Genomic DNA, 25,854 nt, shown 5'->3' with positions numbered 1-25,854 from the left:
GACTCACAGACATAGAATACAAACTTGTGGTTGCCAAGGGGGTCGGGGGTGGAAAGGGACAGACTGGGATTTCAAAATGTAGAATAGATAAACAAGATTATACTGTATAGCACAGGGAAATACATACAAGATCTTATGGTAGCTTACAGAGAAAAAAATGTGACAATGAGTATATATATGTTCATGTATAACTGAAAAATTGTGCTTTACACTGGAATTTGACACAACATTGTAAAATGATTATAACTCAAAAAATGTTAAATGAGGAAAAAAAGAACTTTTAGGTGACTGGAAATATACCAATTTGGGAATTGAGAATAAAAATTTTCTCTGGAAATATTAAAAAAGAAAAAGAAAGGAAGAAAGGAAGAAAGGAAGGAAGGAAGGAAGGAAGGAAGGAAGAAAGAAAGAAAGAAAGAAAGAAAGAAAGAAAGAAAGAAAGAAAGAAAGAAAGAAAGAAAGAAAGAAAAGAAAATAAAATTCAAGAGAGGGGGTAGGGAATAGCTCAGTGGTAAAGCATGTGCTTAGCATGCACAAGGTCCTGGGTTCAATCCTCAGTACCGCCATTAAAAAAACAAACATACAAAAAAAAATAGCTTTTCAATAAATTAACAATAACTAGAGACCATGAAAAAAAGAATCCTCAAAATAATAATGAAACCCATAATATATGCAGTACTAAACCAAAGATCCACATGAATAAAGCTATAAAAATTCAAATACATAAAATAAAAATAAAGTAAGTGTAAAGATATATTATATTCCTTGGATACAAGAACTCAGTATTGAGGATATCAGTACTATCCTTAAGTTATTCTTAGAAATTCAGTGCTCTTCAGTGGGTTTTCAAAAATGAAACGTCAACCTGAATCTAAGTTTTATACAAAAAAAAAATTGTATGATCTTGGCTAAGAAATTTTTTAAAAGATCATAAGGATAACTTGTTCTACTATATATCAAAAACAAACCATTTAGCTCTAATTAAAACTTTGTATTAGAGTTGGACTAGGCAAACAGAACTTCAAATACAACTGAGACTCCAGATCCATGTATACATGGGAATTTAGACCATGATAGAAGTGCTTGTGTGATAAAAGTGGATAAAAGATGATGGTCTATTCAATAAATGGTGTTGGGGCAACTGACTATCAAATTAGAAAATATAAAACTAGACTCTCTACACATCCTACCAAACAAATTCTGGATGGATTAAGACCTCAACAAAAAAAAACAAAAATATTTTACATGATGTAAAGGGATATGTTTTGCCAAAACAAATAAGTACACTGGATTATAGACTTTTACGTTGCTGATATATAAAATTCATAACCTTGCAATATGTTACTCACTCATTTCTATTAATTTTCACTCCAAGTTAATTTGGGACTTTCTAGTATTTAAATGCACTTGATTTGGGTTACATGCTCTGAGTTAAACTGGAAGCTTATACCCTGTATAAGAAATACACGAATACATGCAAGCAGAACTAAAAATAAGAGCCTGTTACACATCGATATCTTGAATATCAGTATATAACTACTCGTATATGGGTGGAAATGGTTTGGGTTGTCTACGGACGTGCACAGCCAGGAGGCTCCCTAACATCTCTGGCTTTACACTGGCGTTTCCACTGTTGTGCCGCAGCAACTTGAGTGAGGCTTCGTGGCTCTATCGATCCATAATACTTGATGAAAGTACTGAAAATCATAAAGGCACTTCCCATACTGTTTGAAGAAACTGTGCTACATTCAATCTTGAGTGAACGGGAAACCAGAGAATTAGGCGGCAAACTAGGCAGTGGAGAGGGAAGCGGAAGACGGGCGTGGATCTCTGAATTAGGGGCCATCAGTCAATGGCCTCGGAACGTAGGCAGAAATTCTCCGCCCGCCGCGATGATCCGAAGACCCAGCTCTCCTTCGACAAGATAGAGGCTGGGAAACAACAGTCTTTTATTCACTCCACGAATGTCAGGATGTCTTCTCCGTGCCGGACACCGAGCACAAACAGTGACGTGAAGGAGTCTGTCAGAAAAACGCTGGTTTAAAATATCCTGGTGGGCGGCGCTGGTAGGCGAAACCAAAAGAGATGCCTTGACCACTCTCCAATAAGCCGAACTTTCTCCTCTGCTGCCTCCCGCAGTCGTCGGCGTTTGCCCTGCGCTGAGTTGACTCTAGGTCACTTCGCTGGGCTGCAGTGAAGCGTCACGGGAGGGGCGTTATTACCCAGCGCCTGCCGCGACCCCGGCGACCGCGGGTCGACCCCAGGCCGGAAGTGACGCAACCGCTCTGAGCACTTCCGGAGCTGTGGAGACGGCTCCGCCGGAGGAAGCAGCGCGGGCCTGGACCGGCGTTGGCCCGCCGCCTCCGTCGCCACCGCGCCTGTGTCCGATTCTTCTGGCCTGGCCAGACTCGGTCCGGCACGCCTGGGCTCAGCGGCCGCGGGGCCGCGGCTCCCGGTAAGTGCGGGGCGCGAGTCGCGGCCTTGTTTACCCTGGCAATTGGGGGGAGGGGGTGAACTCACCGCGCGCCTCCCTAGCTCGGCTGGGGCTCCGCCTTCGTCGCTGCCCGCGAGGTCCCTGCGCTCCCGGCAGCCCATACACAGTCTAAGCGCCCTCCGCCACCCGCCGAGGACCAGCTAAAGGCTGCGACAAGGGCGAGCCGGCGCCTGGCGTCTGTTTTTCCTCCTCCCGCCGCCTGCTCAGATCGCGGAGAGGTCGGAGGCCAGCGCCTCTGGCCGACTGGCGCCGGCGCATCTGGGCCCTCCGTGCCCGGCGCCCCGGGGAAACGCCGCGCCTCAGGTGCTCCCCACTCGAGTCATCATTGGGAGTTCTCGCAATGCCGCTTGCGCGGTTAGTTAACGCCCGCCGGTGAAGGGTCCCGCAGCGCGTGGACTCCGTGTCCTCTAGGATATCCCGTCGCTTCAGACGGGACATGCGGCCCAGGAGCAGCGCAGCCGCCTCGCCGGACACTGCTGTGCTAGCCGTGGGGAGAGGCAACCGTGTTCTCGGATGACTTCACCTCAGTACTGTTGCTCTGTCCCATAGAACTTTCTGCCACAATAGTCATATTCTGTTCCTTTGCTGCTAAGCAGGGTAGCCACTAGCTTCACTTGGCCCTTGAGTATTTGACTTATGGTTAGTGCGACTGAAAAACCAAATGTTATGTTTTATTTAATTTTTAAGTTGAGTTAAATTTAAATAATCTCATGTGGTTAGTGGCTACCGTATTGAACAGGGCAGGTCTAGTGTAGGGTTTTGAAACTAAGTTGCTGGTTTATATTTTGTGCAAAGCAGTTTTCTTCGGAGATGTAGACTTAGTAAATGACCAGTTTTATTTATTATATCTGGAGTAAACATTGTCAGACCCACCAAAAAGTCCGTGTTTTTTTGTTGTCAACTTTAAACTGAGAAGTCTTAAGTTTGGCTTCTGTAGCCTGTGGTGGGTGTCAGGTCTTACGAACACTTGACTTTGACCAGGCCGGGCGGGAGGAGTTATTTCTGTTACTCTTTTTCTGTTCGGGATGTAGGAATAATATTTAACATCCGAAGGAAAGCAAAGCATTCTCATCAGTTCTTTTAGGCAGTAACATACTGGCCCCTTTAAGCAGTGTCAGTACTCTTTCAAGTAGAATAAGGATATTCTAACTTTGAAAGAATTAAAAGTTAAGGTTTTATTTAAATCTGGACCTAGAACACCCAATAAGCATGAAATGACAGTCTCCTTTTTGGAAGGGAGCATGAAGTCTTCCCCTGCTTCTTGATACTTAGTTGGTGAGAAGCCTCTGGGCAACCTGTAAGCCCAAATCCTGAGGAGAAATTCAGAGAAAGTGAAAAGCATGCTCTTTTGTTGTTATTATGGAGGTAGCTTTGTGGATAGTATTAGGCTCCCTGGGAGGGTGATGGGGAGTTATGAATCCTTAGGCCATGGATCTGGTGAAAGTATGACGCTGGGCTCTACTGGTTGCCAGCAGTGTGGTTCTCGTACTTAATCTTTTTGAACTCTACATTCCTCATTTGTAAGAAGAGAATGATAGCCAATTTTACAGGGTTATAAACATTTAATGAGAATGAGTCTGACCTGAGATTGGCTCTCGTTAAATGAAAGCTATTATTGGTAATGATATTTTGTAGATGGGAGCAATATTTATAATGCTATTTATTCATATTTGGCCAATAAGCAATATTTTACATAGAAATACAGATAAAAGAAAAAAGATTGGAAGAATCAATTCTTCTGCAACTGTTTTGGAAGTCATCTTCCATAATCATTGTTTGGACTTTGATTTTCATTTAGTTTATATTTTCCTGTCTATGAAGTACTTTTGAAAGTTAAAAGCTCTGGTTTTCCAAGAAATTCAAAAGGATAAAGAAATGAACATGAAATTTCTAATTGAGTAAGCAAGTAGTACTTATTTAGTCTTGGATAGTGGGATCTGTAACTGAGAAAGTCAGATGGCCCTTGAGCATATCAGAAAAGAGGTGGGAAATGGTATCAGTATTGCCCAATGGACATTCTATTGGGGACTTTTTTTTATTTGAAAATAATTTTTTCATGAGTAAATTGAGATCTGAAATATTGGTAGTATTCTGAAAGTGTTAGATTACCGCAGTTTAGATGACTTTATAGTAAAAGTCTAGTTTAAGTCAGTTACAATTTGTGATGTCAACCTCTATGTAACATTTAGGATTGAAATTGTGATAGTTAATTTAGAATATCAGAACGGTAAGAGTAAGGTGGTGGGCTTTTAAACTGACGGAGGAAACTGGGTATCCATTTCTATAACCAGTACCCCAGGTTATATTATTGTCAGCTGCTTACTTTGGATACTTCCCTTTTTTAGAAGACCATGTAACTCTTGTCAATATATAATATATAATTATGACATATGGATTTCTGTGGGACTTATAAGAAAATAATTTCTGGTCCCTTGCTGCTTGTCCTTTTGAATGTCTTTGCTTTTTGAAAAATAAATTTGCAAACTCAGGGTACCAATTTAAAGATATATAAATAGAATTATCTCTTTTCATTTTAGATGGAAATTATATGACAAAGACTATTTGGGTGACATCTTCCTGAAAGATCTTCAAGAATTACAGGTATTTTTAATTTAAAGATTAACTTTGTCCTAAAGGAAAAATACTATAATTAAGTTTAGTTGTGATTATATGGTTTTATCATACAAAACAATTTATTGAAAGTCAAACTGCAAGTAATATTACTGCCCTTTCATTACTGTGACTTTTTAAAAACAACTTGAGCATTTATAGATAACATACCAGGCTTGGAGTCACTGATATTTTAGTAATACCATTAAAATGTGGCTCTGTAGTCCTTTAGACTGGTTACATATTTAGTACACATTCATTTTTAATCTTTGTTTTAATTATAGTTGATTTTTTTTTTGGAGAGATTCTCTACTTCAAATAGATTTTAAATTTACTTGAGTATTTAATCCAGATTTGGTTATGTAAGTCATTTACATACCATTCAATCCAAATGCTGTTGCATTTTAAGGTCCTGTTAGTTTGGATTTAAATCACTATATGATACTGTTCCTTGCAAATGATCGCTTGAACTAGTACTTGTGCAGAGAAGTTAATAGGTATTTGCCAAAGTATTCTCTGAGATGAAGTTAGCACTTGTGACTGTTTTGCTTTCTCAGCTACTGTTCTGTTTTCATTTATATGTAATTGAGTAACATTTTGATCTGTGAGGATTTTTCAGTAGCTGGTTCCATTTGATCTCTTGTTTCTTCACTCTAAATAGATTCTGGTTTTCCCTAGCCTTCATCCTGCTAAAGCCGAATATCTATAGTTTTCCTTCACTGTTGAATCAGTTTCTTTGCCTCTAAGTACCGCTGTTAAAGGATCAGTAGAAACCTTTAAAATGGAAAAATTAGTTAACTTTGCGGACTAGAGGAGGATGTTGAAGAGCTGTATGACTTTTATTTTTTCTTTCCTAACTATGTACCTGTTTTCCAGATATCTGAGGGCGATATCTCTAAAACAGTGGTATTCTTTCCCTAGATATTATAGTGGAAAGGAATTGTGTCCCTGTTTGTCTGTGTCACCACTCAGTGAGTCATGATTAGCTAAGAGATTTTAAACTTTGGTAGTTCAGCCTTTAGGTTGCTTCCCCTTTGGGCAGCCAGCTGTGGGGATGTGCTTCTTTCTCAAGGACTCTGGCAGGAAGGATAAGTCCAAGGAATTTGACTCCTTGACATGGAACAGATGATGCAAAGTTACCGTCATTAGCTGCTTCTGCCCCTCCAGGAAAGGGTTTTCTTTGAAAAGCCTAAGCCGGGTGATGATGGTGAAGTATGAGAGGAGAGCTGGAATAGGCCATAGTGGGGGTAGGACCAGGGTTATGCCATTTTAATTCTTCAGTGATTTCTGTTACAACTTCCTATAGTGAAAGTAAGTGACACTTATTTTTTTCTTTTCCTCCCTTAGAAGACAAAAACACTAATGCATTTGAGAACGTGGTAAAGTTTGGGGGGAGGGGAAAATACTGCTTTCCTGATCTGCAACTTGGCTGGATGTTAAGATGTCTGTGGACATGAATAGCCAGGGGTCTGACAGCAATGAAGAGGACTATGACCCAAATTGTGAGGAGGAGGAAGAGGATGAAGACCCTGGGGACATAGAGGACTATTACGTGGGAGTAGCCAGCGATGTGGAGCAGCAGGGGGCCGATGCCTTTGATCCTGAGGAGTACCAGTTCACCTGCTTGACCTACAAGGAGTCTGAGGGTGCCCTCAATGAGCACATGACCAGCTTAGCCTCTGTCCTAAAGGTGAGCAGTGTTGTCAATTCTAAGTATAATCCCCCCAATTAAATCTAAATATGAGTTGTTGCTAATGTCACCTCCAGACTGACTAAATGGCCTGTAGTTTGAAACCAAATTTAAGTATATGTTGCATCATCTGGATGCATTTGATGCATTTACTTTGTTTGCTAATATGTGTATATCTAAGGCCCTCAGATTCCCAGACTACTAAGAATTAGAAAGGAGGGGTAGGGTGGATTCAGGAAAGATAGATCAGAAGTATGTAGAAGCAGAACTGCATAGATTAACACTTGTTTCAGAAAGTCTTATGAAACTTGATGAGGTAAGATAGGATAAGCATTGAAATCACCATCTTCAACACAACCATGTGTGGGTCACTGATAAACGTCTTGAGAGTGTTACCCAGATGTCCTGGTTTGCCTGAATAATCAGTGCTTCTGGGCTAATGAGCTCATTTGTTTCATATACTGATGACTAATGTCTGTTGTTGAAAGAGATTTTAGCAATAATGAAGAATAACATAGGTTCCCATAGCTTATATTTCATTGGTTTTGGGGGATGTTAATATGGCAATTAAAAAAAAGTGACCAAATTAGTTATTCTAGCAAGCATCTTATTTTTAACACAATCTAGCATATGTTTCAATGTCTTGCATCTTAGGCCAATTATTGTCCTCCCTGTGTACATTTTCTACTATGTCATATTACAGTAGTATGTAGTATGCTTACATAGAACACAGTGTACTATGAATATTATTACTGTCATTTAGACAGTTTCCCAGCATGTTTCTCCTCTGACATTGGCCATTATGTGAAAGTGTGGACATTTCTCTTACTTTACTGTTTTCGCTGACATTCCTTCAGAAACTGTTATATGGATTTTGTTATTTGCTAAAATTTAAGATCAAGAACACATTGGCATGATTTCAACCAAATAATTTTCTTGTTGGTATTTAAATGGAAATAACTAAGATGTGTCATGTATGATTACTGTAAAAGTTGCCTTATCTACTAGTTCAAAGTCTTTTTTTCCCAGGTGATCGGCAAAGGCTAATACCTTAGATTTTAGATACTCAGGACTTTACTAGCAACTAGCTGGAAGCCAAAAGCTAAAGCTTTTTGTGTGTGTGTGACTCACTCCTAGAAGTGTTTAGACTTCTTCTCATGCTCAGCAGAAAACTCTGAAGAATGGAGGCCCTTTGGAACCTCTGGGTTTGGGATTTCTGCACCATAGCAATAACAAAACTGCTGGGACCTCTGCTTCCCGAGGGCATTTTCCTGGGAGAAAAGAGACATCAGATCTCTTTCTTCCTCCTCATGTACACCTCTCCCTGTCTGGTCAACTAGTTTCTTTTACTTTAACCATATTATGCACAGTGTTGGTAATAGAAAAGGAATTGGCAGGTGTGTGGTTTTGCGCTGGACAGTATTAATTGACTGAGTTCATCAGGATATTCTTATCTATGCATAGGAATTCACAGTCTGTCAAGCCCTCTGTGCCGACTTTCTTACTCTGCTAGAGACAGCTGAGGGGCCCAGGCCCCTTCCTCCTTTTTAAAAAAAATAGTAAAATCCATAAAATTTACCATTTTACATCCTTCTTTCTTATTAAGGTGTCATATTGCCAGCCCCCTGGAAAGCCTTCCCTTCATCTCTTCACCTTTTAGTACCCCAAGGGCTCCTTCAGAGTCTGCCTGTGCTTTCCCTGAGTGAGCCTCCTTGAGCCTCCCTTGAACACAGTGGTTGCCTCCTCTTTTGTTCTCAGTGCCCAAATGTTAGAGCCCATGTTTTTTACATCATATAGTGCAGTCTTCTGACTGCTTTGTGTTGTTTTATCTTTTCACATATTTTGGCATGCTCTTTCCAACTAAGTTGCCTCTTCCTGGAGGGCAGAAACTGCTTTATACCTTATCTCCCCCGTCATTCCTATCACAGTATTTCATCCCTAATAGATATTGAATACTTTTGGGGTACTTGTGGACTTTGTCACCTGTTGATGATGTTGTTCATGCTGCATGTGAACTACATCCCCTAGTCCCTGCTGTACATTCTCTACTGTCATGAAAGAGCATTATTCTGGTCCCAAAGATCACGAAGAGTAGGAAAAAAAAAAACTTGGAACAGAGATGAAGAAACGAAAAGAGATGGAATAAAGTTGAACCCCAAAGAAAGGGTTAAAGAGAAAATGAAGCAAAGAGGAAAATAATCCATGAAAATTTAAATAATGGTAGAAGTAGAAGATGAATTTTTTTCTTTCCATCCCTAGACCTTACTGAGGAGCGTGTTAGCACCATTTCCTTTCTGGGGTTGGGCAGCAAGGGTCTTGGCTCTTTTGGTGGGTTGGCTGCACAGAAAGGGACTCAGAGGTATTTTCAGTGGTTCAGGAATTTGACCAAGAGGCTAGGCAGAAACAGCTTGGTTAAGAGTAAAACAGGAGTCACACACAGTGTTCCTTCAGGCTGGCTAAAAACTAACATTGTTTTTAATTTTTGTAACCAGTATTTTTTGACACAGAGGGAATAATTTACTGTTGAATTTACGAACAGTGTTCACAGGTGCTTTGGCCACTCTCTCCCCTGTTGTATGTGTCTCTGAGGATGGAGCTCAATGGTCGTCACGCAGACCACTGCTGATTTCCCTCATTGGTCGTGTCGCTGTTTGCACAACTCTGACATTAAGATATTTAATTCTTTCATATGATTTAGGAGGTTTTTGGCTAATAGGAAATGTAATATGTGTGTGTTTAAAACTGTAGCCTTATGAACAGCTGTCTGTGATCAGAAGCTAAGTTTGAGGAGCAGCATCAATTTTCCACTGACACTCTTGTCTGTGTTACTCGTTTTGTTGTGTCTGGCAGTTGCCTGTGGATGAGCCATAGGCTAGCATAAAGTTAAGCCTTCTGTTACCTTTTGGGATTTGAAGTTTCTTAAGTAGAAAAATCCCAGTTGTTTGTGATGCTGGACTTCTGGTTTAGTGAGGGTCCTTGTGTCAGAGAGTAACTTCCTGTATGTATTCTGGGACCAATCCATGAATATGGTCATTAAGTGAGAAAGAAAAGTGCCCAGAGAATCAGATTAAGGGCTGAGGATAGATAGCAGAGAAAATGCTTGTTTGTTATCAGGGGGAAACTACTGGTGTTCGAATAATGGCAAAACAGAAGTATTCTTTGGGGAATGAGCTATCATCCTACACAGATGGAATAGTCGTGAAAGATTGTGTTATAAGAGGGTGAAAATCTCTGAGGAATATTTTTAGTGATCATATGTGAGTCTTTAAAGAAAACAAAGTTACCTTTTTTACATGCTATATTTTTATATGAAACTTATACAAAGAATATTGTTACTGCTATAGATGAGAGAGACCCTTTTTAGTAATAACAGGTATTTTTATTGCAAAATATGCAGTAGTTAGCTAAGAAGTATTTAGTCATTCAGTGAATCCTATTAGTACTGTTCCCTGAAACTCATGAGGCATTTGCTGTCAAGCTGCTCAGAAAGGGGCTTAGCCATGGCAGAGCCCCAGACAGAGCCCAGGCAGACCTGCACTGGGGATGGGCCGGAAGTGTCTCCTGCATCGTGTGCTCCTTCTCTCAGCAGCTTGTTAGGGCTATGGGCAAAAGTGGAGTGTTGCTGCTCAGAGCCCCACCCATGCTTCAGAAAGGAAAAGAAATAATCCACTTTGGGCTAGATCTAGTCCACGGAGCTACAGTGAGCTATCTGAGCTTTGTGTTGATATGAGAACCTTCAAGGTGGGTTGCAACAGCTGTGCAGGCAACAGAAGTCCATGGGTTGATTAAGCATGGGAGTGGGAAAGTTACTTTCTGATCTGGAGTGGGAGACCAGATGTATAAGTAAAAAGGAATAAAATGTACAGGATTATGAATGATGCCTGACATGTCTTTACTTTTGGAGGAAAGGAGTATATTTTTTTAACTTGAGTGCTGAACTATGCTGTTTACTTTCTCAAGCCTGGTTTTCCCCAGATAGGGTTAGAAAAATAAAACTGGTTATTATGAGTGTTTTTACTACAATTCTTCTTGCTTTATGAATTGCTCTATTAACTGCACTAGAGTTGGGAAAATGTTCCCTAGAACACACTATTCTGCCACCCTCTAGCTTGAATTTAAGATCTAGTGCTTGCTATCTATCCAGCAACATGTGGCTGGAAAAATCTCTCAAAATTCTTCTTCTGTGGATCATTTTTCCCTTTTGTGGATGAATCATCATGAGTTTTCAGGGCTTCTGACTCCCAGGTGCAGAAGTCTTTGTAGTCCCTTGTTCGAAATAACCTAGTTTCTATGCATTTATCGTTTGTAACATAAGTAATTGATGGTCTTAACAAAAAATACCTTACATTTAGCCTTTCTCTCAAGTGGCACTAAATTTTTGTATAATATCTGGAAAAGACATTTTGTTTATTAAATCAACTTTCTTGTATTCTGGTAGAGCTGAATTTTAAGAACATTTTACTTTTATTTATGCATTCATTAATTAACCAAATAATAGTTGTTTTCTTGTTAATACTCATGGGAAAGTATCTTTAAGTCAGGCCTAGTAACACTGAATGTTTGTGTGCTGAGCAGCCATCTGATTTCTATTTTTGTGATTTGATGTCAGATTTCTTTGCATGCCTGTATCTCAGTAGAATCTAGATTAAATTCCTGTGTTTCAAATAGTTGGTTGTTAGTGTTGACATACTTCACTGTACTGTAGCCTGGAAGTTTTATGTGTGTTTTACTGATGTATAAATTTATTTTTAAAGAGGAGATGAGAAATGTCCAGAGTGACATTGAGAATTGCCTAAGTACAACTAGTGCTAGAGTTGTCCCTGACTTGCCAGCTTAGAAAGGTTATTGTTATCATTGACTTTGTGTGCTCACTGTGTACCTGGCACCACACACAACATGCTCACTGCCTTCCAGAAAAGAAGCTATTCGTCGGATTCAAGGACAGCTTTCATTCTAGTCTTCTGTTGTACTTTCACACTACCTTAGGAACCATGTAAACCATGTGTAATCAAGGGATGTTTCTAATTCCACAGTTGTGTCTTAATCCTGAATTTATATTTAAATTTTTATTGTTGAGATGTTGCCACAGTATTAAAGAATATCATTCGTAATTCCATTAACTTAAAATAAGAGTTTTCTTCCTTATCTTCAGGTTATTCATATTTATAGATAATAACTGCTGCAATTCATTCAATCATTCATTTCAGCCAATATTTATTGAGCACCTACTATGTGCCAGGCACTGGAAGAATAGCTGTGAACAAAATAGACCAAAATCCCTGCCCTGGACTGCAGTACGTTCTAGTAATCATTATGTATATATATTTATATATTCTAGTTTTTTATGTGTATTTCAAACATCTCCTGTTTATACTTCATTCTCATAAATATTTTGTGTGTAGTGCACCATCTTGTTCTTGAACCATAATTTGCTCAAGCTTTCTTCATTGGGCATTTAGGTGACTACTTGTGTGTTACAGTTGTCAGGGACTGGTTATAGTGCTGTGAGCATTTTCATGGATGTGGTCTTTATGTCCGTTGAGCCTGGACTAATGGTCAGATGACCGGGTTCCAGTTCCTTTTCTACCATTTAATATAATGTGACCATGGGCAAGTTTCTCAACATCTCTTAAGCTTCAGTTTCCTCATCTATAAAATAATGATACCTTCTGCACAGCATTAAAGGAGATAATGCATGGAAAGTGCCTGGCACTGGAGTATTCAAGTACAGTCATGGTGGAAGCAGGACAAGAGTCAAACAGTAATGTTGCTTTCACACATTTGTTGTGGTTCCTTAAAGCACATTCTCAGAATTGTGCATTTTGAGTCATAGGTTAGGAGCCACATTGCGGAGGATTCATAGTGACATGTTACTAACTGATTTCTTTAAGTGCACATGTGATAGTTGGGTCATGTATTTTGGATTCTTTTATCTTCATCCAGAGCCTGTGGTGTCCTCCTGGGGCTACTGATAAGAAAAGTAAAAATAACACAAATTGGATTTTTTTTTTAATTGAAGTATGGTCAGTTTACGATGTTGTGTCAATTTCTGATGTACAGCACAAATTGAATTTTGAATTGAGACCAGGAAAAGGTTATAGGGGAATATAGTCTGACTTTTGTTCCTACATTTCTAGTTAACTGTGATGTTTGGCTTTGCACCTGCCTTGACAGTAACACTTAATGAAGTGCTCAGCTTAGTTGGTTTTGAGGTCCTTGTTATTGAGGGACTCCAAATACTTCTATGTTACTTTAACTTTTGCTCTGTCCCAACATTTCTTCTTTTTTTTTTTTTTTTTGTTTAAACTTTATCTTTACCCTCTACTGCTCTAGGAAAAATTTAAAGGATTAGATTCCTCTCCCCAAAAGATGGAAGAGTTGTAGGAAACATTTGAGAAAGGTACAGACTGAGACAGCAGGAAGCTTCTCATCTTACTTGTCCTGAAATGTCTCTGCCTGTGACTTGATTACTTAAGCTGACATGCATTGCCAGAATTTGAAGCTTATGTTGTGTTCCCTTTTCTTTAAACTATCAACAAGCTTTTAAATGGTTTTACTGTGATAATCACAGGTTATCAACCATAAATATAGGAAAGTTCAGGCAGGAATGAATGAGAGGTTTTTTTTTGGAGATTTTAACAGGGAGAACAGAGCTGTTCTTATAATCATGAACAGAGAATGGTCTCTATCTGGAAATGTTGCTCTCTTTGACTTGCAGTTTCTTTCCTGTCCAGTACATGCTCTACCCCCTCTCATTTCCTTTATTCCTTGTTTTAGGCTTTTACCAGTCTCTTCAATGCTCTCACCATCATTTTCTAGTCTTTAGATAGCCTTGTGGCCTTCTATAATAAAAGATAACTCCAATACAGTCAAACTTGGCTTTCTGGACTCTGTCTTAATTGGTGATTACCACCATCCACCAAGCTGGAAACTGAGAATTTACCTTTGACTCCCTTCTCCCATGAAGCCCTCCTTGACCCTTAGGCAATTGGATGCTCTTCCCGCTATACCACTTTGTGCATGTTTCTTGGTATGTACTTATGCTGTTTGGAAATTAGTTGAATGTAAGCCAGGGGTTGTACTCTGAGATAGAGGTCCACATTTTTTTTTTTTTATATCAGCATCTGGCAAAAATGCCTGGTTATGTTTTATTCTCAGTAAGTGTTGCTTGTTGTTGATCTGACTAAGCCCAGGCCAGTAGTTGAGAAGCTAACCCTGAGGCTCTATTTCTGTATGCTCCCATTTGTAAATTGAAGACAGGTGACTTTTAGGTAGAGCTAGTATATACCTGATGAATGTGTGGCTCTCAGCTTGGTGTGCATGTTAGAATTAGTTATGGCAGTTCTCATACAGAAGCCTGAACTTCATGTAGAACTTCATGTAGATGTAATGAAACAGAATCTTCAGAGGTGAGCTGAGGTATTTTACATTATATTCATGTGGAGGTACAAAAAATACTGTGAAATGATTCAGGTTATTGAAATGAGGAGAGAGGAGAGTATTCTATCTTTGGCTGCTGAAATGATATATCCAACATTCAGGGTATACTGGCTTTGTAACCAGAATGGGAGTAGGATGTAAACTGCTTACCTATACTTGCAAATTGGAAGGTTTCCTATAATATTTTTTTGATGTGTAAACATAATTTCATACTTCATTATCAAGGTAAAAGTGGGTTCTTTTGTCCATGTTGATAATGAGTAGCTGTAAAAGTGACTAATAGTATCTATAGTCATAAATATGGTGTGAATGTTTTAAAGGTTTTTTATTTTATGGCACTGTAGTAGAACACATCACATCTTTGCTTCAAGATGGTTGGCTGCTGTCACATGTTTGTCCCTTCTGCATTTGTTTGTTTGTTTGATATTCAAATGTCTGTAACGGTTTTATTTGCAATAGCCAAAAACTGGAAACAACCCAAATATCCACAAACAGATGAATGAATGTATAGTGGTATACCCATAGAATAGCATACTCCCATCAGTATAAAAAGAGTGAGCTGCTTGTATGAACATCATTGATAAATCTCAAAATAAGTATGCTTCATGAGGGAACTCAGGGAGAAAAAGAATAAATTATGTTGGTGGGAATGTAAATTGATGCAGCCACTATGGAGAACAGTATGGAGGTTTCTTAAAAAAAGGTAAAAATTGAGTTACCATATGATCCAGCAATCGCACTCCTGGGCACATACTCAGAGAAAACTCTAATTCAAAAAGATATATGCACCCCAGTGTTCACAGCAGCACTATTTACAATAGCCAAGACGTGGAAAGAACCTAAATGTCCATTGACAGATGAACAGATAAAAATGGTGTGTGTGTGTGTGTGTGTATGTGTGTATGTGTGTATATATATAAAAAATGGAATGTTACTCAGCCATAAAAAAGAATGAAATAATGCCATTTGCAGCAACATAGATGGCCCTAGAGATTATCATACTAAGTGAAGTAAGACAGGACAAATATCATATATATCACTTATGTGGAATCTAAAAAAATTATACAAATGAACTTATTTACAAAACAGAAGGAGACTTAGACATAGAAAACAAACAAAGTTAGCAAAGGGGAAGGTGGAGGGAAAGATAAATTAGGAGTTTGGGATTAATATACATACTACTATATGTAAAATAAATAATCAATAAAGGCATACTGTGTAGCACAGAGAACTATATTCAATATCTTGTAGTAACCTGTAATAGAAAAGAATCTGAAAAGGAATAGATTTATATATATGTATGTATAATTGAACACTTTGCTGTACACCTGGAACTAACAGCATTGTAAATCAACTATAATTTTAAAAATCAAAAAAATGAATAAATTACTATTTCAATCATATGAAATACTAGAAAATGCAAACTTATCTATTGTAAAAGAAAGTAAATTAATAGGTGTCTAGAGAGCTGGAGAGGGCAGGGAGAGGTTATTATTAAAGAGCATGAGGTAAATATAAGGGTGCTTCTCCATTTTTAAATACCATGAAAATAAAAGTAAAGACATACATGATAACAAAGAGAGCGTGGGGGGAGGGTAACATATGAGAAATCATTGCACATGCGAGCTAGTTTGTCCAGCATGTCTTTGAAGGGGTTGTGGGCTCTGACTTGACTAACAAAGAAGAGATAAGCGTGCTGTACATAGGGAGTTCTGTATGTCGAACAGTCAACCCTGCCCCAACTTGGTTTTTAGGCAAAATAATCTGCTTATTTTTAAGAAATAGAATTACCTGGGGAGAAACAGGGCCCTTAGAAAGTGTGAGATTTGGCTGTCCTCATTTGTCATTTTAGGGGCCCTTGAGTCTTGAGTAATAGCTGCCTCTGATCACTTACCCTAAAGAAAAGCCCGTCAGTTGGCAGGTTCTGTTCATATACACAGAGTTAGGATTCATTTCCTTGATTGTAATATTCACATAAAATTAGCCATTTTAAAGTATACATTTCAGTGGCATTTAGTACACTCATACAATGTTATGCATCCCTTCTCTCCATCTAGTTCCAATACATTTTCTTTACCCCAAAAGGAAACTTGGTACCCATTAAGCAGTTACTCTCCACTCCCCCTGTCCCTGGCAGCCACTAATCTGCTTTTATGTCTCTGGATTTACCTATTCCATGTATGTTGTATAAATGGAATCATGCAATATGTGACTTTTTGTGTCTGGTTGCTTTTACTTAATATAATGTTTTTGAGGTTCATCCAAGTTGTAGCATTTATCAGTACTTCATCCCCTTTTTTGAGTGGCCATTCATTTTTTAATGTAAATGGCTAACCAGAAATCACCAGACATGTGAAGAAAACATGCAAAATGAAAGGGAAACAAAAAAAATTAACCTTAGCTGAAACAGACTGAAACAGCTGAAACAGTAGATAATTTTGCTTGTTTTAAAAAGTGCCCTATTTAGTACTTCCCAAGATACTCAAAAAGGTGTAGCATCTATAAAACAATCATATGTCATCAGGAGGAAACAAAATAAGAAAGAGCTTGTGGAGATGAATTATTTTGCTAAGTTAAAAAATATTCTGGTGGGGGAGGGTATAGCTCAAATGGTAGAGCACATGCTTAGCATGCATGAGGTTCTGGGTTCAATCCCCACTATCTCCTCCAAATATAAATAAATAAACCTAATTACCTCCCCCTCATAAACAAAAATATTTCTTAGATCAAAAGGTAAAATCAAGAAAATCTCTCAATATAAAGCCAAAATGCAGGTAAAAAAATGTATGTGGAGAAAAGAGGTATGGAAGATCAATCCAGAGACCTAGCATTTACTAGGATTTGTGGAAAGTGAGAACAAAAAATTGAAGGGAAGAAAATATTTAAAGTGTAAGAAGAAAATTTCTAGGAACCAAAGGGAGGAGCAGTCTTCATATTGAAAGGGACTGCCTATTTCCCAGAAGAATAAAGAAAGACCTACTGCCAGAATTGTCATTGTGAAATTTCAGAAAAATGAGGATAGACAGAAAACCCTAAAAATTTCCATGAAGACATACTGAGTCTTCTAAAAGAAATGGAAATCAGATGTCTTATCAGCAACAGTGACTACCAGAAGACAGTGGAGCAGTGGCCTTCAAAGTCCTGAGAGAAAATAGTTCGAATCTAGAATTCTGTCACTGCAAAATAAACTCATTTTCAGATGTGCAAGGACTCATGAAATTTACTTCCATTGTACCTTTTCTGAAATAGTTACTTCAAGATGAAAATCAAAAAAGAGAAAAATAAAGAATTCAGGAAATGGTTGAACTAACCTGGTAGTCCAGTGAAAAGTCTCATGATGTTCAGCTGTATAACAGGCCTGGAAAATAGCCCAGATTTGAACAGAAACTTGGTGGGATCCAAGAAAAATTTCTTCAGGAATAGGAATGAGATGGATTCCAAGCAGTAGAATGAAGAAGCTGGAAGATGGTTGGGATGTGGTGAAAAAGCCATGAACTCTTCACGATGGGAAAGGAAGTTAGAATTCCATGCAAAGCAGAAAAAGTACACACAAAAAAATCACAAGCCAAATAAATACAAAGCAAACACATATGGCACAAGTATGAGTAATTAATTTGCAGCATATAACAGGAGTATTTGTGTCCGATGTATGAATTCCTTTGAGTGGGCCAAGGGTGCTGATGTTAGAAGCTCAAGGTAGGAAGTGCAGTTCTCATCCTGTAAACAGTATCTTACAATTGCAAAAGCAACTGATGGAGGAACTGAAAATAGTGATTTAAATATCAAAAACTTGGGGCTTGGAAGGGGGTGGTACAAGTAAGCTAAGTCTGGTAGAGAATTACGGGCACCAGTGATGTTGATAACAACCAGAAAAACCCATACAGGTGACTGGTAGAGATTTCTGGACAGGAAGACTGGGAGGATTGGGGTAGGGAGGAATAGGGGTGCAAGTTTTGTTCCTTTTCATCAAAGTGCTTTTTATAAACCATTTGGTTTTTCTGTTGTTCATTGGTAATTGGGATAGGTTAAGAATTTGTTGATTCTCAATAAAGAAGTGTTTCCTGAGTGTCTTCTGTTGTTTTAACTTTTAGATAGATGCTAGGAAAGATGGGGAATAAGTAGTTTGACCTCTACCATAAAATAACTTCAAGATCTCTCTCCCTTTAGTTTCTTCCTCCTTTTTTAGAATGATGAGAAAGGAGGTATAAATAAATAAAAATTTTTTTCTATTACTATTTCATAGTTTCTGACATATCCACTAAAAGCACCATTTTATCTTGTTTTGTTGAAAAACTTAAAGTGGCTTCCCCAGACTCCAGCCTAAACTCTTCTATTGCTCCTCTCCCTAATGTTTGATTTTTGCTTTCTCAAACCTCCTATCAGCACTTCTGCCCTTCCAGTAGCCCTCAGAAGACCTCTCAGCCCTCCATCCTTTTTTTTTTTTTTTTCTTTTTTTAAAAACCTCCCTTCTAGAGCTGTCTCTGGCCTCTCCTGCTAGAATGTGCACCTCCTGAGGCCTTGGAAGACCTTGGTGCCTACCTGGGCTCTGGAGGAGGATATGGATATTCAGTGACTTGAGACTAGACCCCAGGAGACAGGCAGAGGTAGTGTTAGCATATAGGACCTAGTACTGGCACAGGCATTGTTCTCCATGCTTGGGTATGGCAGAGATGGAAAGTGTTCTTAAAAATCTCTTCCCTCAGAGAGGAGCTTCTATTCTAATAGTTTTACATGAACAGAAAGGTTATAAAAACAGGGTTATATATTTTGAGCATAGCTAACAACAGCAGTCAGTGGCTCTGTCTTTGAAACATGCTGCTGAAATTTATGACTTTGTCACTGATATGCTAGCCTCTGAAGTGTCCTCTGGAGAAGAGAGGTGACCTAGCTTGAACTGCCTAGAAGGTATTTGGTATTCCCTCTCCTTTGCCTCCTCACAGTTGCAGTAATGGGAAGAGACAGAGCATTGTTTGAGATCACTTTTGGACAAGATGGGCTGCAGGAACATGGTAGGAGACTTGACTTTTAGTCCTACTATGTGCATTTCATTGGCTATCAGCTCTTATCTCCATTTCTTTTGGTTTGGTTGCTGGATATGACCTTGGTTCACTGAAGTAGTGGTCATTCTGCCATTATAAGGCATCCCCCTGAAAAACTGTTAGAATTCTAGAAGGGGGCTGTAATCAGCCTTTTGTACTAAGTATCTCCCAGAGGTTTTCACTGAAATGCAAACCCTAAAAGGCATGCTGGCTGGGATTTATTTCACAATAATCTAGAGGGTAGGGGATCGATAACAGTGGGCCTGGCCATGAGTTGATGTTGGAGCTGGATGATGGGTACATGGGTTTCATTATACTCTTCACTTTTGTTGATACTTGGAATTTTTCATAATAATTAAAAAAAAGACCCTCATGGTCAAGGAATGGATGTCTTTCATATTTTTGCTTTACTGTATTTTGCATAAATTATTTAGTGAGGTTTTGGGATGTCTTTGGTATTGATTTTAATGATCAGAGACCATAACAGGACTAAATTAAGGTTAGACTGGAGAGAAATCTTCAAATTTATCTTCATTGATCAGATTTTTTAAAGCACTTACATGGGTGCCTCAATTACAAGTCAGCCCTCCATGCAGACCTGTAAAGACAAAGAGGAAGGAAGCAGAGTTGTGATCAGGTGCCAGAGAGCTGACCTTTCAGATGCTGAGAGTGTGAAGGTGTGAGGTATGCAAGAAGAGAAGGCCCACCACTTAAATTAGACTTTAGGGGTGAGCCTTGCCTATGGTCAGAGGCCCAGTGAGACCCCACTACCAGCACCACTGCTGATTTTGCCCCCATTCTAGGCTGATGTTCACCTACTCCTTTGTCTCTGTGCTTTAACCTTACTCTTTTCTCTTATTCTTTCAGTACTTTCTCGCCTCACCCTTTACCCTCCAAGACCTGAATCCATCCATCTTGATCTCCTTAGGCTAGTTTTCCTATATCATGTCCCTTTTTACTCCAGGCCCAGAATTCACTCTTTTCCTTCATCTCTGCTTTTTAGTGAATGACCATTAGTGTTTGTTAACAAATGTGATTGGACCACGAAGTGGCTTAATGACAGGCTGAGGAATGGAGACCCATTCGTGTAGCCTTAAAAGATTTCAGGCAGTTGGCAAGTAAGAATTCTAAATAAAAATTGAAACTACCACCTGTATTTTTTCAGGCCGTTGATGCTCACTGCCATCAGCTGCATCCTCCCTATGGCACTGGTAAGTGTGGGAAGGGCTGGTGACAGTTTTGGTGGGCTGCTGAATTTCTTTTTTCTGGGGGAAAAATGGCTATTTGCAAGCTGTGTTTTTAACTTGTCCCTGAGGGCTGGACAGCTTGAACCAGCTATAGAAAACCAAAAAGATAAAGAAACAACTGACCATGCTGAGGGGTTTCCTTGGGGAACTGTTGTCAGGAATTAAAGCTATTCAGTATGTGCCTTGATCCTTACATAAAAGTAGCATGTTCTGTGCATTATTTTGCATAATAAACATATACCATCCAGGTACTCTAGGATGTCAATTGTTAAATTTCCTGAAATTCTTAAAACATTTTCCCCAAAGATAGATGTTGGCTGTGTATCTGAAATGGTCCAGAACAATGTATGTACTTATTTTTTCCTTCAGTAGCAGGATTTATCTCTCTCTGGTACTTTAAGTTTTTGTGGTCAGATCAAGAAATGTCTGTTCCAAAGATTAACTTATAAAATTGTGACAGAGACTTGTATTTTTCTAGGGGGAAGGGTTTGGTGGAAATCAGAAAATAAATTTGTGGCTCTCATTTACTAACAAACTTTAGGTGGACTTGGGATCCTGTGATTTGAACATTTTTTTCATCACAGTCTGCTTTCTGCTTAGGGACCTAATGGAGAAAAGATATAAAGTTGAAACATAGAGTAGGGCAGCAAGTCACAGGAATGCTAAAGTATAAGCCAGTAACCAAATTGCTGCTGAAGTTGCCTAATCTAAGCTCCTGGAACCCTGCATCTGTCTCCTTGTAATGCATGGGTCAGAGGCCACATAGATCCAGAAATTTTCTCTTACCAAGGTAGTCTCTGTTCCACGTTGACAGGTTGATGTTTACATTATTTCATTTCTCTAGTCTCTGAAGCCCTTAGATCATGGGAGAAAGTGCATCCAGAATATCTGATGAAATACTGAGGTTGTGGACTTGTGTGCTGTTGATCATGTTAGGAACTACTGATAACAGCAGCTAAAAGTATTCATGTACACTTGATTACATCTCTGTGAGAAAATCATAGCATCATTGGCTCATATCCTGGATTTCCCCATCAGGTTCACCTCCCACCACCCACTCCATCCTCTAAAAACTGCTTGTGAAGTAGGGATAGAATTGTGTGCACAATTAATATAGTCTTTATTAAAGAACAGAAAGGAGAACTTGACTTTCCTGCAGCTGTCTACTCCTGTAGGTATTTATGCATGGGTGGTAACTACTGAACATGTTTTGAGTGCCTGTTTTGAGTGCCTGTATCAGGGAAATATCTTTTAAGTATCTGTCCCAAACACAGACTATGGAGGATGACAGAAGTTTGCCTGCAACCTTTGGGGACTAGTGATGTACAGTAGCACAGTCCTTTTTTATATGCATATAGCAAAATACTTCCTGAAATAAAGATCTGAAAACCATCCAAGGGTGTTGAGATTGTAAATGTAATGGCAAAACAAAGCCAGGTTGGATTGGCAATGCAGAGCAGTGTCCAGGGCAGATAACAACAGAGGTGACTCCATAGTTTCAAGCTAGAGGAAAAGCTCTCCAGAGGCTTCTGATCCATTGTGGGTTAGATTTGAGGGCACAGATAATGAGGGAGGAAAAGGTGGAGAAGATGGGCTATACTTGACCTCTGCTCTGACCCCAACTTTGACTCTGTGAAAGCCTTCTCTGGACCACCCAGGGTCTTCAGGGCACCCTTTAGTCTTTGGTGAACTTTGTACCACTACTTGCCCTCCCTTCCCCACTTTGATTGGTCACACTCCCTTTCCCAGCTCCCCTGGGAAAGAAGAGAGGAGTTCTTATCTTCAGGGCTTATGGTCCCACTGACCAAGGCTTAGGCACAAATATGATTGCTCAAAGACAGGCAAAGACGTGAGAAGAAAGCAGGTCTGAGAGCTGTACCCTATGGAACAGCAATAGTTTAAGAAGCTGACAGACTGGAAGAAGAGCATCCAATGGAACACTAAGAAGGCTTCTTGATCTGAAAGATTTAGTGAGAGCCAGGAGTGTTGTGAAGTTATCAGCATTACAGACTTATTTATGCTGAAATTCACATTGTATAATCAGTTAACCTTTTGTCAAAACCATCCTAAAATCTCTGAAGCGGAATTTTTCATTTTGAGGAGTAAGTAAAAGGTCAGAGTGAACTATTTGATGCAATAGTGTAAGGGTCAACCCTTTGTTTATTGTGACATTTGTTTAGGCAGATGATTGCCATTGGATTATATTTGGCAGACTTTGCCCCCAACTTTGTGGAAATTTTAAAACATATAAAGAAGTTTAAAGAATTGTACAGTGGACATTCATATACCTACCTTTTAGATTAGACAATTGCTAATCTTTGCTGCATTTACTTTATTCTGTATCTATCCATCAGTTGATTTTATTTTTATATGGCTTTATTGAGGTATTTACATTCTATTAAATTCACCCATTTTAAGTAAAACCACTAAACAAGTTTTAGTAAATATAAACAGATTTACAACCATCACCACAATCCAAGTTATAGAACATTTTCATCACCCAGAAAGCTCCTTTGTGTCGGTTTGTAGTCCGTAAGTTCCTTTGTGCCCGTTTGTAGTCTGTCCTTGCTCCCAGTCCCAGGCAACTGCTGATTATCTTGCTGCCTGCATAGTTTTGCCTGTTTTAGAAATTTCATATAAATTGAATCATACAATATTTAGTCTTTTGTGTCTGGCTGCTTTCACTTAGCATAATATTTTCTAGTTTCATCCATGTTATATCACATCAGTAATGCTTGCCTTTCATTGACCAGTGATGATTTTCCATTGTATGGACATATACCACATTTTGTTTATCCATTCTTTCATCAGTTGATGAACATTTGGGTTGATTCCAGTTTTGGCTGTTATGAAATACGCTGCTATGGTCATTCCCATCCAGGGTTTTATGTGGACATGTTGTCATTTCTCTTGGATCGATATCTAGGAATGGGTTGCTAGGTCATATGGTAAGTTTAACATTTTAAGAAACTACCAAACTGTTTTCCGAGGTGACTGTTACTTACATTCCCACCAGTGTTATATAAGGGTTTCAGTTTCTCCACCCATTTGCTAGCACCTAGTGTTGTCAGTCTTCTGGATTATAATCATTCTAATAAGTGTCAAGTGGTATCTTGTAGTTTTTAATTTGCATTTCTCTAATGACTAATAATGTTGAGGATCTTCTCGTGCATACTTGCTATTGACACTTTTTTTGTTGAAGTGTCTTTTCAAATCTTTTGCCCATTTTTTAAAAATTAGGGTGTTTGTCCTATTATTGGGTTGTATGAGCTCTTTATATGTTCTTAATTAAGTTCTTTATCAGGTAAATGATACATGATTATTTTCTCCCATTTTGTGGCCTGTCTCTCCCATTTTCTTATAAATATCTTTTGAAGAGTAGAAGTTTAATTTTAATGAAGTCCAGTTTATCATATTTTTTCTTTTAAGGATTGTGCTTTCAGTGTCATATCTAAGAAATCTTTGCCTGAAACTGATGTCACAAAGGTTTTCTTCTCCGTTTTCTTCTAGAAGCTTTGTAGTTTTCAGTTTCATTTAAATCTGTGACCGATTTTGAGTTAATTTTTCTGTGGTATGAAGTAAGTTCTGTATTTTATCTGTTTGTTTTGTATAATGATCTTCAGTTATTCCAGAGCCATTTGTTGAAAAGTCTGTCCTATCCTCCATTGAATTACCTTGGCACCTTTGTGGAAAATTAACCATAAGTGCATGAGTTTACTTCTGGACCATATTCTGTTCCATTGATTTGTATATTTTTCCTTAAGCCAGTACCCTACTGCCTTGATTGTTGTAGCTTTATAGTAAGCCTTGAAGTCAGGTGGTGTTAAGTCCTCCAACTTTGCTCTTTCAAGATTGCTTTGGATATACTGGTTCCTTTTACATTTCTACAAATTTTAGGCTCAACTATTTGTACCAAGAACCCCTTCTTTGATTTTGATTACTGTGTTCAGTGTATAGCTGTGTTGTCTGGTATGGTAGCTGTGATCACATGTATATTGGACTTTTGAAATGTGGCCAGTTTGAATTGGTATGTGCTATAATTGTAAAATATACAGTGGACTTTGATGACTTAGATGAAAAAAAGGATGTAAAATATAGTTCAGTAATAATTCTTTGTGGATTACATGTTGAAATAATATTTTAGATATATTGGGGTAAATAAAATATATTTATAAGTATTTTTCACCTGTTTAAAATCTTGGTTTTCATTTGTTTGCTGCTATATCGAAATATATTTGATTTTTATATCTTGATCTTCTATTCTGTTATCTTACTAAATTTATTCCTTCTAGTAATAGTTCTGTAGATTCTTTTAGGATTTTCTGTGTAAACAGTCATTTTATCTAGGAATGGAGATAGATTTGCTTCTTCCTTTCTAATCTTTCAGTATGTCTTTTTTTTTTTTTTTTTTAATTGCCCTGGGTAAGACCTTCAATATAATGTTAAATGAAATGTTAAAAGTGGTCATCCCTGCCATTTTCCTGATCTTAACATTCACTGTTTCATTGAGTATGTTTTCCGTAGATGCCCTATATTGGATTCAGGCAGTTAATTTTTCTTCTTAATTTGCTAAGAATTTTTATCTTGAATGATTATGGAATTTTGTCAAATGAGTTTTCTTGCATCTACTGAAATGATCATTTGGGTTTTTTCTGCCTTTATTTTGTTAATTCAGTGAAATATGTTAGGAGATTTCAGATGTTAAATTAGCCTTCTATTCCTGGGATAAACCTCACTTGATTATGATACTTGATCCTTTTTCTGTATTGCTGGATTGAATTTGCTCAGATATTTAGATTGGTTTTTGTATCTGTGTTCATAAGGCATGTTTGTCTGTAATTTTATTTTTGTTGCATTTTTGTCAGACTTTTATATCAGGGTTATGTTAGGCTCATCAAGTGAGTTTGTTAGAAGTATTCCTTCTTGCTCTGGTTTCTGAAAGTGTTTGTATAAGATTAGTGTTGGTAGAATTCACCAGTAAAAACTTCTGGTTCTGGAATTTTGTGAGGAAATTTTTGATCATGAATTCAATGTCTTTATTAGATACAGAGCTATTCAGTTTTTCTTTTTCATTTTGTGTCAGTTTTGGTAAATATTTTTTGAGGAATTTATCAGTTTCATCTAAGATACCAAATTTATTAAAATTCAATTATTCATAGTATTTTCTTATTTTGCATTTAATATCTGTTAAATGTGTAGGGGATAGTCCCTCTTTCACTCTTGTTTTTGGCAATTTGTATTCTCTTCTCAATTGTTCTAGCTAAAGTTTTTGTCAGCTTTACTGATCTTTTTAAAGAATCAGCTTTTGGACTTTATTGATTTTCACTGTTTTGG

The 25,854-nt window shown here is 38.3% G+C and overlaps 1 protein-coding gene and 1 pseudogene across 3 annotated transcripts in view; one reads left to right on the top strand and one right to left on the bottom strand.

Moving 5' to 3' along the window:
• Positions 1-1,339: 1,339 nt before the first annotated feature.
• Positions 1,340-2,932, bottom strand: LOC105080315 (uncharacterized protein ARIH2OS-like; annotated as a pseudogene).
• ARIH2 (ariadne RBR E3 ubiquitin protein ligase 2) overlaps positions 2,269-25,854 on the top strand; it is a 44,380-nt gene continuing 20,794 nt past the window's right edge. The window contains exons 1-3 of one of the 3 annotated variants that reach the window (XM_074344921.1): positions 2,269-2,455; positions 5,032-5,095; positions 6,452-6,794. In XM_074344921.1, the coding sequence (XP_074201022.1) occupies positions 6,546-6,794 (249 nt within the window). In that variant the 5' untranslated portion in view covers positions 2,269-2,455; positions 5,032-5,095; positions 6,452-6,545. Of the gene's footprint in view, positions 2,456-5,031; positions 5,096-6,451; positions 6,795-20,438; positions 20,485-25,854 lie in introns of those variants that run through there. The other 2 variants (XM_074344920.1, XM_074344922.1) reach the window with 2 other exon arrangements.

Source organism: Camelus bactrianus, chromosome 17 (genome assembly GCF_048773025.1).
Source record: "Camelus bactrianus isolate YW-2024 breed Bactrian camel chromosome 17, ASM4877302v1, whole genome shotgun sequence".
Taxonomy (NCBI): Eukaryota; Metazoa; Chordata; class Mammalia; order Artiodactyla; family Camelidae; genus Camelus; species Camelus bactrianus.
Note: the sequence above shows the minus strand (reverse complement) of the source record. Positions and strands in the feature narration are given on the sequence as shown.